The 14,588-nt window shown below is 34.4% G+C and overlaps 6 protein-coding genes across 6 annotated transcripts; 3 read left to right on the forward strand and 3 right to left on the reverse strand.

Annotated features, from left to right (window-relative positions):
* Nucleotides 1-1,280: 1,280 nt before the first annotated feature.
* On the forward strand, nt 1,281-4,501 carry DFA_01485 (uncharacterized protein; the record flags this gene model as incomplete). The annotated part of the gene is made up of 4 exons (XM_004359392.1): nt 1,281-3,397; nt 3,491-4,056; nt 4,154-4,173; nt 4,424-4,501. The coding sequence occupies 4 exons, from the start codon at nt 1,281-1,283 to the stop codon at nt 4,499-4,501; spliced, it is 2,781 nt and encodes a 926-aa protein (XP_004359449.1).
* Nucleotides 4,502-4,695: 194 nt separating this feature from the next.
* csnk2b (putative casein kinase II beta chain) lies at nt 4,696-5,584 on the forward strand (the record flags this gene model as incomplete). Its single annotated transcript, XM_004359393.1, has 3 exons — nt 4,696-4,927; nt 5,027-5,263; nt 5,400-5,584. 3 exons carry the CDS (start codon nt 4,696-4,698, stop codon nt 5,582-5,584), a joined length of 654 nt encoding a protein of 217 aa, XP_004359450.1.
* A 379-nt stretch (nt 5,585-5,963) lies between these two features.
* On the forward strand, nt 5,964-7,374 carry tifA (DEAD/DEAH box helicase domain-containing protein; the record flags this gene model as incomplete). Its single annotated transcript, XM_004359394.1, has 3 exons — nt 5,964-6,000; nt 6,084-7,047; nt 7,119-7,374. The coding sequence occupies 3 exons, from the start codon at nt 5,964-5,966 to the stop codon at nt 7,372-7,374; spliced, it is 1,257 nt and encodes a 418-aa protein (XP_004359451.1).
* Nucleotides 7,375-7,442: 68 nt separating this feature from the next.
* DFA_01488 (xanthine/uracil permease family protein) lies at nt 7,443-9,217 on the reverse strand (the record flags this gene model as incomplete). Its single annotated transcript, XM_004359395.1, has 3 exons — nt 7,443-8,092; nt 8,178-8,969; nt 9,043-9,217. 3 exons carry the CDS (start codon nt 9,215-9,217, stop codon nt 7,443-7,445), a joined length of 1,617 nt encoding a protein of 538 aa, XP_004359452.1.
* A 463-nt stretch (nt 9,218-9,680) lies between these two features.
* On the reverse strand, nt 9,681-11,586 carry DFA_01489 (uncharacterized protein; the record flags this gene model as incomplete). The annotated part of the gene is made up of 4 exons (XM_004359396.1): nt 9,681-10,282; nt 10,390-10,721; nt 10,817-11,279; nt 11,394-11,586. 4 exons carry the CDS (start codon nt 11,584-11,586, stop codon nt 9,681-9,683), a joined length of 1,590 nt encoding a protein of 529 aa, XP_004359453.1.
* A 570-nt stretch (nt 11,587-12,156) lies between these two features.
* Nucleotides 12,157-13,862, reverse strand: DFA_01490 (uncharacterized protein; the record flags this gene model as incomplete). The annotated part of the gene is made up of 3 exons (XM_004359397.1): nt 12,157-12,713; nt 12,782-13,509; nt 13,579-13,862. 3 exons carry the CDS (start codon nt 13,860-13,862, stop codon nt 12,157-12,159), a joined length of 1,569 nt encoding a protein of 522 aa, XP_004359454.1.
* Nucleotides 13,863-14,588: the final 726 nt, after the last annotated feature.

Here is a 14,588-nt window from a genome sequence, read left to right on the forward strand (position 1 = left end):
TTTTAAATATATTAATCTAGTTTTAGTTTTTTTTTGTATTATGTATTTCTTGTCAAGTTCAAGTTATTAAAAAATAAATAAATAGAAAATAAGGCGGCGATGTCAAGTAGTAGTAGTATAGATGAATATATATTCGAAGAGGATGAAGGTTATATAAATTTTGACATATCTTTCATCGGACATTATAATAGAGAAAGTGTTCTTTCACTCACCGAAAGAATAAAAGTTTTGAATATCTTGATCCAATCAACCCTCCAACATTCCTACTAGGTACAACAAATGTTACTGGAGAAGAGAGCATGAACAGATTTCACTATATTTCGGAAGAAGTTTGTGTTTTCACTCTTGAATATTTTAGATGGAATCGTAAGTATACCATGATGATTGATGCATGATGATGATGTATCTACTCTTATCAATTCTCTAACAAATCTGTTAAACTTAGAGTTTACAGACAAATATCTCAATCCAGGTGATGTTCCGTTCTTTTATCGTATCCAGTTGTTCGGTCAAATCCATTTAATCAATTACATGTTGGTAGTTCCATTCTCTTTGCAATTTAAATGTAGGGTCCATGTCATATATGGAGAAATAAATAGATTTATTTGTTGATGGACTTGCTCTGTAAAAAGGTTTAAATATTAAAACCATAGGTAGACCCAATAAAACACATTTATGAATGAATGGTTTTAGTGAAACCTCAAGACTTGACTCTTCCTCACAAATCTGATTATTTTAACGTCATCATCATAGCAACCAACACAACTCACAGAGAGACACAGAAAGAGAAAACGAATAATTTAAATTAAAATTTTATGATTGGTCCATTTTGAGAATGTTTAATTAAAAGTGTCTCTCTCTCTTTCACATTGTTATTGTTGTTCTTTACCTTCATTCATTCATTCACTCGGTCACTCACTAACTCAAACACGTTCACACTTACAATCAAGCACACACACCTTCCATTCATTCATCGTTCATCCAACCACATCCACCATCTTTTTATTATTAAAATGTTCATATAAATATAACAATAGACAAGATAAATTTAAATGATTGATTAGCAGTATAGCAGCAAGAACATCTTTAATCTTATCTTTTATTCTTTTTTCTTCTCTTCATCCTCTTCACTTCTTCTTTCTTTCTTTCTTTCTTTCTCATATATACTAATAATAATAATAATAATTAATTAAATAATAATAATAATAATAATAATAATAATAGAATAGTAGTACTAACTAATAATAATCAATAATAATAATATATAATTATTAATAATAATGTTTAATAATGGATTTCAACAATACTTGTCGAGTGGATTGTATAGTGATTTGACATTGGTTGTGAATCATCGGACATACAAAGTTCATAGAATAATCGTTGGTTATTCGTCGGAATACTTTTCAAATATACTTCAAACCGTGCAGCATCTTGGTCCAGACATCTTTAATAATTCGCCATCGACGGCATCTCCATCTGCAACACCTTTGAAACATACAGCATCTGCAACTGGGGCTGCATCTGGGACTGGGACTGGCACCCCACCATCATCTCCACCTTCATCACCCAAGATTGCATTAATCAAGACAGTCCCATCCTTTTCTCCTATCCTCAATCTAAACTTTAATCCAAATTCAAATGGAAATAATAATAATAATAATAATGCAAGTCATGGGAGTAATAATGCGACGTCATCATCATTTAATATCAATGGAAACTTTGGAGGAGGAGGAAGCCATTCTCTACCCTCTACACCAACCACTGGTATCACGCATAGTACAACTATGACTGCACCACCACAACAACAACAACCATCTCGGAATAGTGTAAGCAATCCAACAATAGTCCAACGAACAACACCTGCCTCTCCACCAACAACTTCTGCCAACAGCAGCAATGGTAGCAGCAGTAGCAATAGTTTTATAAAGAAATCATCCAATTTAATACCTGAAATATCCAATGAACAACCTTTGGCGACGACAACACCCAACTCTACACCAACCAAACAACCTCAAATATCCCCATCATCGTCAAGACAAAGAACCTCAACATCAATATCCAAATCAATATCTGCTCTTTTATCAACTGTAACACCGTCATCCTCCAAGAAATCATCCTCCTCTTCCTCTTCCTCTTCTTCTTCCTCTTCATCTCTGTCATTATCGTCTCCAAAAGGACACCATAAAAAGGATTCGGTTGATACTAGCGTACAACTTTTAACGCCAACAAACACCAAGAAATCACATCACAAAAGTATATCTGCAGATAATACTATTAGTTCGACAACACGACCACCAACACCCTCTAAATCACTCCCACCAATCACCCAAGAAACGCAAACATCACCGACACAACAACTTAAATCATCATCATCATCATCATCTACGCAAGGTCTGACTGTCATCATTCCAACGACCAATTCATCTTTATCCAATTCCACTTCATCCATTCTATCCCTTTCAACGGCATCTTTATTATCAACCTCTTCCATATCTTCGTCATCTTCAACTCTATCGTTGAAACAATTACCAATGGTTGAAGAAAAAGAATCATCATCATCTTCTTCTTCCTCTTCTTTATCATCAACTCTTTATAATTCTGATAGTACTAATAATAATAATAATAATAATAATAATTCTCAACCAATGAATAGAAAAGATTCAACAACATCATTTATAATACCAGTATCATATATTAGACAACAATTTCATAGTCATAATCCAAAACCAACACTTAAATGGGACGGCAATAATCTGGTGATTGAAATTAATATTCAAGAGGAAAACAATTTGTTTGATCAGATTGTATCGTACATGTATAGAGGAAAGATTGATATTACCGATGGTAACTGTGTTGGCATCCTTCATTACTCTAATCGATTCCTCATTCACTCGCTGCGAAAGTTGGCATTCAACTATATCACTGAACACATCTCTGGCAAGAATGTAGTACAATGGCTGCACAAGGCCATCGAGTTTTCCATTGAAGAGTTGGTGCCCAAGTGTATAGTGATCATTGCTCGAAACTTCTCGTCCATCATGGAGACTGAAGTACAACAAAAGAAAAATGTCAACATCTTTTCATTTATCCCATTTGAATCGTTTATCCAAATACTAGACCATCACTCACTCTCTGTCTTTTCAGAGTTTACAGTGTACCAATCCGTCTGTAGCTACATTGAATCGAAACAACAAAAACAACAACTCCTCACAGACACACAAATCGCCAAACTCTTTAAAAAGGTTAGGTTCCCATACCTCACCTATTCCGAATTCCAACAAGTCATTCAAAACCCCCTCGTCCCTCAAGAACTTTTAACAGAAGGTCTAATGGTTAGACTTGGTTTTCAAGAATGTCCAAATTCTTCATTTGTTCAATCTAGATTAAATGAATCAAGGTAAATTTATAATATAATATTAATTGTGAGGATAGATAGATATATTAATATATATATTATTTTAATTTAATTTATTTATCTATATGTATGTAGATTTATGAAAAGAAAAACATCTGGAAGATTATTTGAATATACATTTGATTATGATAATAAGGGAGTATTTTATTATCTTGGAACTAATGGGTATACAAATGATTGGAGTAATCCTGCATCTCCATCATCATCAACGACGTCTACGACAACAGATCACGAACCAAAGATTAAAATTAGTTTTTCATCAATTGAAAAGGGTAGTCCAAGTGATATATTGGAATTAAAACCAACAGAGTGTTGGTCAAAAGATATTCCATCTAGTTGGATCTCTATTGATTTTGGACCGACCAATCTTTTTCTACCGAGATATTATACACTTAGACATGGAGGTAATTCCAAACAAGATTGTCTACGCAACTGGGTATTACAAGCATCGGAAGACGCAGCCGATGATTGGTTCACCATCTCACGTCACTCTAATGAACATTTCCTAAACTCCAACTTTGCATCTCATTCTTGGCCCATTCCAAATTGCACTCAATCCTATCGTTACTTTAGAATTCTTCAAACTGGACATAATAGTACCAATTTGAATTTCCTATCTATTGGTGGCATCGAATTTTATGGTGAATTGATTGAAGAGTCATAGATGATATCTAAAAATTTTTATAGATTGAATAAATAAATAAATAATATTATTTATCATTATAAATATATCTATAGATACAGATATGGATATATGTGTATATATTTATAGATTTACTTTTCCAAAAGTAAAACTAAAAAAAATCGATCACTTTGTCAAAGATAAGGGCAAGTCCATCATAAAACGAATGGGAGATGCATCTCGTCTCTCTTTCAAAAGCAGAGTTTTAAAAAAAAAAAAAATTAATTTTTTTTCGTTTCACTCTTCCCTCCTCTCTGTTTTCTTTCTATCTCTTTGTTCCTTTTTTAGTCTCTCTCTTATTCCCCTTTTTTTTTATTTATTATTAGCAGCAGCAGTCACTCGCTACTACTCTATACTATACATACAACCAACCAGACTTTTATAAAGAAAGCGATCTTCACTAGTAAAAAAAGAGAGGATCAAAGAGGCATACACGACTTTGGTATACAGAAATACTGTATTGTTTTTGGGAGGGAGCATATATAGATAGATAGATAGGATAGATAACACCTACGATACGAACATCATCATCATCATCATACAAACAAGTTGCGTTAAAACAAAGAAGAAAGAAGAAAGAAGGATTATTATTAAAAGAATGGATAGAAAGTTTAATAATAATCACAAAGAAATCACATCCTCTGAAGAGGACGATTCTCCACAGGAAGATGAAATTGCATGGATTCCTTGGTATTGCAACTTAAAAGGACACGAGTTCTTTGCAACCATTGAAGAAGATTATATACAAGACGACTTCAACCTTACAGGACTTAGCTCTGTAGTTCCTCACTATGAAAGTGCTTTGGGTATCATTTTGGATGATGATCCTGGTATGTAACAAAAATGATTGAATCAAAATCATATCATGATGATGACTGAATCATGAATGATGAATGATTATCTCTAACCCTCTTTATGTATATTATTAGATGAACCACTAAGTGAAGATCAACAAGAAAGTTTGGAGAGATCCGCCGATATTCTCTATGGACTCATTCACGCAAGATATATATTGACAATGAAGGGGCTACAACACATGCACGAAAAATTTAAGAGAGCAGAGTTTGGAAGATGTCCAAGAGTATTCTGTCAAAATCAACCGGTTCTACCCGTTGGACTATCAGACATGACAGGTGTAGATACTGTTAAAGTTTATTGTCCAAGATGTAACGATATTTTTAATCCCAAATATAGAAGACATTCCCGTATGAAATCATCATATAATCAACCACCAATCACATTCATGTGGCTGTGGATTAATTAATTAGGTTATTAATTTAATTTCTATTTATTTAATTTTAGATATTGATGGTGCCTACTTTGGAACTACCTTCCCACACCTTTTATTAATAACCTATCCAGAGTTGGCTCCTCCAAAACCACATCAAACATATATTCCAAAGATATACGGTTTCAAGATTCATAAAACAGCAAGAGAAAGAACACTTCAACACCAACAACAACAAAAATCAAGAATAAACAAATAGAATACAATAGAATACAATAGAAAAGAATAATAACAAAGGAATAAGAAGTAACAATAACTACTACTACTACTACTACTAGACAACATATTGCTGGCATTTAAAACATTTTAGTATATTTTTAAAAATAAAAAGAAAAAAAAATTAGGAAAAAATTAAATAATCATAATAATAATACTCTTTGATAAAGTTAACAATTATTATTACTATTTATACAATTATTAAATAATATTATTATTAAATATGGATGGAATATTTTTTTTAATCAACTGTTTGAAAATTTCACAATTGAAACTTTTTTTCAAAGTTACTTGATAGATCGTTCATCTAATTTTATCTTGTTTGTATTTACATATATTAACAATATCAAACTATATATAATATGTCATCAAGAGGAGGTAGATCAAGTGGTGGTGGAGGTAAATATCAACTATATACTATCAATCAATGTGTTACTTATTAGATGATACTTATTGGACGATCATTCATTATTATTATTTAGACAAGAGAGTAGCAGGTAGAAGTGGAAGTGTAGAATCGGCAAAGAAAGTAGTAGATGAACATTATGAAGCAAATAGTAAAGTAGAAGTATATCCAACATTCGAGTCGATTCATTTAAGAGAGGACTTGTTACGTGGTATCTATGGTTTTGGTTTTGAAAAGCCATCGGCCATTCAACAACGTGCTATTGTACCTATCATCAAAGGAAGAGATACGATTGCACAAGCACAGAGTGGTACGGGTAAGACTGCCACCTTTTCAATTGGTGCATTGCAGTCGGTCGATGTCAGCATCAAGAACCCACAGGTTATCATCTTGTCGCCGACACGTGAACTCGCACAACAGATTCAAAAGGTCGTCATGGCATTGGGCGGCTTTATGAGTGTACAGGTACACTCGTTTGTCGGACAAAAGACTATCAGCGAGGATGTTCGTCGTCTCGAGCAAGGTGTACATATTGCATCGGGTACACCTGGTCGTGTGATTGATTTGATTTCAAGAAAGGCACTCAACACACGTCAGATCAAGATGTTGATTTTGGATGAAGCCGATGAGATGCTTTCACTTGGTTTCCAACAACAGATCAATGATGTCTATAGATACTTGCCACCAGCCACTCAGATCGTGTTGGTCTCGGCCACTCTTACACAGGACGTCGTATCCATGACAGAGCGTTTCATGACCGACCCCGTCCGTATCCTTCTCAAGCGTGATGAGTTGACACTCGAAGGTATCAAACAATTCTTTGTGTCAGTCGAAAAGGAGGAATGGAAGTTTGGCACACTCTGCGATATCTATGATTCTCTCACCATCACACAAGCTGTCATATTTTGCAACACCAAATCAAAGGTCGATGCTCTCACCAACAAGATGCGTGAAGCAAACTTTACTGTCGCCAGTTTACACGGTGATATGGATCAAAAAGAACGTGAAGAAATTATTAGATCATTTAGATCTGGTGAAAAGTATGACAAAACATAACAATCAGATGATGGATTATTTACTAACGACGGTTGTTATTTGTTTATTTCTATAGTCGTGTATTAATTACTACAGATATTTTGGCAAGAGGTATTGATGTTCAACAAGTTTCATTGGTTATCAATTACGATCTCCCAATGGATCGTGAGAATTATATTCATCGTATCGGTCGTTCCGGTCGTTTTGGAAGAAAGGGTGTTGCCATTAATTTCGTAAAGAGTTCAGATATCAGAATTTTAAGAGACATTGAACAGTTTTATTCTACTCAAATCGATGAAATGCCAATGAACTTTGCAGATTCAATTAATTAAACAAATAAATCTAAATCTTATCACGTATTTCTATAAAAAAAAAAATAACTCTAAATAACTACTACTATTTACACATTATCGTTTATTGAATCATCATTCAATCTGGTAGGAGTTTGTAATAACAATTGTTGTTGTTGAGGAGGATCAGATGATGATGATGAGGATGAGCTTGTCAATGATCTATCTTCTGTACTACTGATTGATGGCATTTCTATTGTAGTAGTTGAATGATCTTCATGTTTTTTAGAGTTGTTATCATTACAATCACTATATCCACCTTTTCTAGTTGGGTAATTTGATTTCCTTCCTCTTGCTCTTGAATAGAGATAGTGAAATATTTGTTTCCAATCTTCGCGTAATAATTGATAGAGAATGATACTACCAAGAGTAGAGACACCAATACCATCAAGTTTAATAACACCCCAACTAACTACTATTCCATTTGTCATTCCTGATCCAATCACTATTCCAATACCAGCAGTTAAAAGATTACGAGGTTTCTTAAAATCCACTTGATCTTCAATCCAAATCCTTGCACCTGTTATTGCAATCATACCAAATAATATAATTGATAATGCTCCAAATACACCACTTGGTATACTCTGTAAAACAGCTCCAAACTTTGCAAATAATCCTAAAAAGATAGCAATAAATCCACAAATTACAAATGGTAATGTAGAATATATTTTTGTTATACTCATAACTCCAATGTTTTCAGCTAGAAGGAAAAGAAAAGAGAGAGAGAGAGAGAGTTAAATAAAATGTTTAATTAAATATAATAAATAATTTCTTGCTTTATATACCATATGTAGTTGTACCAAGTCCACCAAATGAACCAGCTACAATGGTCGCAATCGAGTCACCTAGGAATGCCCGACCCAAGAGATGATCTAATTTCTGGTTGGTCATTGAGCCAACCGCTTTGACATGACCTATGTTTTCAGCTACGAGTATAATTGCAATGGGTGCAATCAGTGAAATAGCCGATCCTTCAAACACAGGTAGATGAAGAGGTGGTGCACCAAACCACTTGCTCTCACCAACACCTTTGAAATCGATTCCAGGACCTACTCCAGCCAACCCAAGAAATAGGTATAAAAAGTAACCAAACAAACCACCTAATAGAATTGGTAGTCGAGACAGTACACCAGGTGCATAACAAATGAATAGACATGTCATAACTACTGTTGCAAATGCTATCCAGGCATCAAACCCAGATGATGCTGCTTGGTTTATTGCACTACCAGCAAGATTTAATCCTATTGCCATGACCACCGTTCCAGTCACAATCGGAGGTGTTAATACTTCAATCCAACCAACACCAGCAAACATAACAATAATAGATATGGCCAAATATATGAATCCACAAACTAAAATACCACCCAATGCAACTGGAATATTCTGATTCATAGTTCCTGGCGCAAAATGATAACCAGTTGCAGCATTCACGACACCAATAAAAGCAAACGAAGAACCTACATACGAAGGTATTTTACCTCCAGTACAAATATAAAATATTAATGTACCAATACCACTGAAAAATAAAGAGGTATTGGCAGAGAATCCCATCAACGATGGTCCAATTACAGTTGCCCCTAAAAAGTAAATTAATAGTTAAAATTATTAGTCTTGAATGAATGATTAATTGATTTAAATGACTCCACATACCAATAAATGATAATACATGTTGAAGTGATATTAATATAGTAGCTGGCCAAGTCAATCGCTCTTGTGTTGAAATGATTGCTCCCTTTTCTGGATTGAATTTATATGTTGGAAAGTAGTTTCTAACTTTTTGTAAAATGAACTTTGGATAATGACCATAGTCTCCTCCTCGAGTCATCTTTTGTTAAATTCTAGAAATAGTTAACTAATCTTGTGAAACATGAATTGAAAGAATGAATGTTCTTTTCTTTTACTTTCTCTTTCTCTCTTTCTATTCTCCCTTCAAAAAGTATATCTAATGGAGAATAAGAGATATTTTCTATTTTTGTTTAGTATATATGTAACATTAAAAAGATAATGTATGTGTGTATATATATCTAAAGTTAATACAATATCAATATCTATCTTCTTCACCCCCCATTTATACACATTAATATCGCGTGCTAAAAATAAATTCATGGTGATCATGATTGACCGTTGGGTTTGAAAAAGATTTAAACAATTTTATTTAAATTGTTTAGTTACTATATATAAATAATATACCTATATTTTTTATAATAATACTATTGCGTTGTGTTGTGTTTTTTTAGAAAGAGAAATAAGTAAAGGAAAGGAAAGGAATGGGATACTTTGTTGATCGTTTAGAGTCTATCACCATCACTTTGGCCTAAAGTTACAATTGCGTCGTTTTTAAATTGTGGCAATGATGATGGTTTGGATGCTCCCGATTGCCATGTAGATGAAGCAGAGGATTGGTTGAGATCTGGCATTTCAATGGTGGTCTGGGTTTGTGGAGTGTCTGATTTGCCACCCTTCCAAGTAACATTTCTACCTCTGATTTTGCCATAGAGGAAAGCTGCAACCTCTGGCCAATCGTCACGCAACACTTGGTAGAGAATGATACTACCGAGGGTAGACACACCGATACCATCGATTTTAATGACACCCCAGGTGACAACGATACCATTGATCATACCACATCCGCACACCACTCCAATACCGGCGGTGAGGAGGTTTCTGGGCTTGGAAAAGTCTACATTGTCTTCAATCCAAATCTTGGCTCCAGTAATAGCAATCATACCAAACAAAATAACTTCAATACCACCAAATACACCGCTTGGAATCGTTTGAATGAATGCACCAAACTTGGCAAACAATCCCAAGAATATAGCAAAAAATGCGCAGAAAATGAATGGCAAAGTAGAATAGATACGTGTAACACTCATAACACCAATATTCTCAGCTATATTTATATAAATATATATATGGATATAGATATGATTGGAATAGGTGAGTTAGATTATAGAATAGGATAGTAAATATAAAAGGGTTGTATCATGATATACTTGCCATATGTGGTAGTACCCAAACCTCCGCCAAGGGCGGCGATAATGGTGGCAATCGAATCACCGAGGAAAGTTCTTCCAAGAAGCTTGTCAAGATTCTTTCCAGTCATTGAACCAACAGCTCTGACGTGACCAATGTTTTCAGCAATAAGAATGATAGCAATAGGTGCAATGAGGGAGATGGCAGACCCATCAAACTCTGGAGTATGCATGGGAGGTGCTTCAAACCAAGCACTCTCTTTAACAGCTGTAAAATCAATTCCTGGTCCAATACCTCCTAATCCGAGGAAAAGATAAATTAAATAACCAAAAATCACACCAATCAAAATTGGCATTCTAAATAGAAAATAATAATAATAATAGAAATATTAATAATAATTAGAATAATATTAAAAAAAATAATATTGATTTTGTTTAACTCTAACACATACCTTTTAGTTAGACCAGGTCCATAGCAAAGTAAAAGACATGTCATCATGATAGTGGCAAAGGCAACCCAGGCATCGATACCTGATGAAGCACACTCACCAATAGCAGCATTGGCTAAATTTAATCCGATGGCCATGACGACTGTTCCTGTTACGATGGGAGGCATTAAAATCTCTAACCATTTAGCACCAACCACCATTACAATGAATGAAATGGCCAAATAGATGAGACCGCACACTAGAATACCACCAGTGGCAATTGGAATGTTTGGATTGGTTGGGCCACCAGGAACATATGCAAAACCGGTAGCTGAATTAACGACACCGATAAAAGCAAATGATGGACCAAGGTATGATGGTAATTGACCCATCGTACAAATATAAAAGATAAGAGTTCCAATACCACTGAAAAGTAAACAAGTATTTGGTGAAAATCCCATCAACAATGGACAAATGACAGTAGAACCTAAAATAAAATGAAAAAGAAAATGAAGTTCAAAAAAAAACAAAAAAAAAAGAAAACGAAATTACGGTTTGGTAAATGATGATCATTTTTATATATTGTTATTATACTACTTACCCATCATAGCCAAAACATGTTGTATGGACATTATAATTGTATTGAGCATAGTCATTCTCTCATCTACGTCAACGAGAGCACCCTTGGTATCATTGAGTTTGTACTTTGGGAAGCATTCAATACCCAACCGTATGAGCGTCTTTGGATCAGAGAGAATGATCTTGGTGTTCTCCCAAACGTGTGCTATAGTCATCTTTGTAGTGGACTGTTGCTACCTATCAATCTTGATAGAGATATATATATAGGTAAATGAAAAAAAAGGAAAATATCTAACAACGAAACATACGAGACAAGGTTGGTTTCGTCTTTCTCTATCTCTCGCAAAATTGTGAAATAAAATGGTTCTCCCAACTCCGAGTTCTTATGAGCTTTCTAGCTCATACATTCGCCAAGATCGGGTGAGCCCCTATCCAAGCCAACAAGCTTGTGCACGCCAAGACACTATGTGGGGATACCGAAAATAAACAGATATTTGAGGGTAAGTCGTAGTTGATCACAGCCAAGTCGGAAAAAAAATCTTTCTATGTCGTTTTTTGCATTTTAGAAATTGTGTCCCCCCCGGTGACGTCAAAACCACATTATTTGAACGACAGCCTACCGTATTGATACGGAACCCAGCAAATATTGTGTGATTTAATTTATATAATTTTTAATAAATATTTATTTTTTTGTAGGTACGAGCTCGAGAGGAGGAAGTCTGAATCCGATGAAATATACAAGCCTACTTTCAAGGTATAATGTCGATAAAAGCGAGAGGGATGAATTATTCGATTGATTGCAAATCCTCTTTAGTAATAGGGGTAGTAGGAGGAGGAACGGAATCGTCGGTTGGCATGCCGATGATGGTGATGGTGGTATCGGACTCGGATAGTTGGTCTGTGGTTTCAATGTCTGGTGATATTTTACGTCCTCTTAATTTACAATACAAACTAGTAAATATATCTTTCCAATCATCACGTAACAATTGATAAAGTAGGATACTACCAAGTGTTGATACTCCTATTCCATCGATTTTAACTACACCCCAAGATATCATAGTTCCATTGTTCATTCCACACCCAAGAGTAATACAGATGCCAGCAGTCAAAAGATTACGAGGTTTTTTGAAATCAACTTGTGCCTCAATCCATGTTCTAGCACCTGTCAATCCAACCATACCAAACAAGATGATGGACAATCCTGAAAACACAGATGTTGGAATCGTCTGAATGACAGCTCCAAACTTTGAAAAAAATCCTAAAAAGATTGCAAAGAATGAACAAACGATAAATGGTAGAGTAGAGTATACTCTAGTTACACTCATAACACCAATATTTTCAGCTAAAATAGTAAAATGAAGAATTAATATTAAAAGAGTTTTAGAGATTGATAGGATTGATGTTTCATACCATAAGTTGTAGTTGGCATACCACCACCAACAGAAGCAATAATGGTAGCTAATGAATCACCAAAGAAAGCACGTCCCAAGAGATGATCCAATTTCTGATTGGTCATTGATCCAACAGCTCTAACATGTCCGATATTTTCGGCGGCGAGGATAATGGCAATGGGTGCAATGAGAGAGATGGCAGCTCCTTCGAAAACAGGTGTTGCAAGAGGAGGTGCATCAAACCAAACAGATTTTTCAACGTTGCTAAAATCAATTCCAGGTCCAATACCACCAAGTCCAAGGAAGAAATGTAAAAAGTAACCAAACAATCCACCAACTAGAATAGCTATTCTTTTAATGGTAGGTGGAGCATAGCAAATTAAAAGACAAATGGCAATAACGGTTGCAAATGCTATATAGGCATCGACACCACCTAGACCTGCAATGGCAGAGCCAGAAAGATTAAGACCGATACAGAAAATAACGGTTCCCGTCACAACTGGAGGAGTCAATACTTCTAACCAACCAGCACCAGCAAACATAACAATGATGGATATTGCCAAATAAATAAGACCACAAACAAAGAATCCACCCAATGCAACTGGAATATTTTGGTTACCAGCTCCACCTGGAATATATTTAAATCCAGTTGCTGCATTCACTACACCAATAAAAGCAAATGATGGTCCTAAAAATGATGGTAATCTACCACCAGTACATAAATAAAATAATAATGTTCCAATTCCACTAAACAAAAAAAAATAATATTATTAAAAGAGAAGAAGAATATAATATATAGAGTTGATTTGTACATACCTGAAAAGAAATCCAGTATTGGTAGAGAAACCCATTAATAAAGGTCCAAGTATAGTACCACCAGCCAAAGAAAAGAAATGTTGTAATGACAACATTATCATTTGAGGCCAATCCAGTCTCTCATCAGTCGATATGACAGATCCTTTGGTATCATTGAGTTTGTATCTTGGAAAATAATTTATGGTTTTTTTAAATATATTTTTTGGTGAGGATGCTCCATCATCAAAAGCAACCGTGTTGTTCTGGCCAACAATATCATCCGTTTCTTCACCAATGGCAGTCATAATATATACAAAAAAAATTAATAAATAAATAAATAAATAGATAATTAAATATCTGAAAGATGATGGATGGATGGATGGATGGATAAAAAGGGATAAAGATAGAAGAAATAGTGAAGACAACAATAACCAAGTGATGTGAAATTAAAATTGGAAATAAATGGAATGAATTCTAATAATCATCTTGTTTGTTGGGTACATATAGGTTCCTACTTTCAAGGAAGGTATGGAAATTGAGTTGGGTTGAGTTGAATTGAATTTGCCATGAATGAATGCTATGATGAATCATTCAGACTGACTAATCAGTCCAAACTATACTCTATTGTGTGTAACCCATACCATTTTATCGATACGTGTAATGTAATTGACACACAGTCCAATATCAAAATGTCACTAGAGATATTTTTTAGCAAGATGATGTCAATGTATTAATTAAATTGAGTGAGTTAGTGTGATTCCATCCATCCATGGTTGTTTTTTTTTTCACACCACCACACTGTTTTAACATGTTCGATATGAGTAAAAAGGAGATTTAACATTCTTACTATCATCGGCGATGTTTGGATAGACACAATCTCCCAAACAAACAAACAGGTTGGATAGATTGGATAAATGAATAAATGAATAAATAAATAAATGTTTGCACGATTGGATGATTTGTTTTTAATTTTAGGATCTGTATGTTTATCACTATCCTAAAAAATATCCTAACTTCTGTATGTATTATTA

This window comes from Cavenderia fasciculata (assembly GCF_000203815.1).
Source record: "Cavenderia fasciculata unplaced genomic scaffold Scf_Dfasci-F-a-25c12.r2-5, whole genome shotgun sequence".
Classification (NCBI taxonomy): Eukaryota; Evosea; class Eumycetozoa; order Acytosteliales; family Cavenderiaceae; genus Cavenderia; species Cavenderia fasciculata.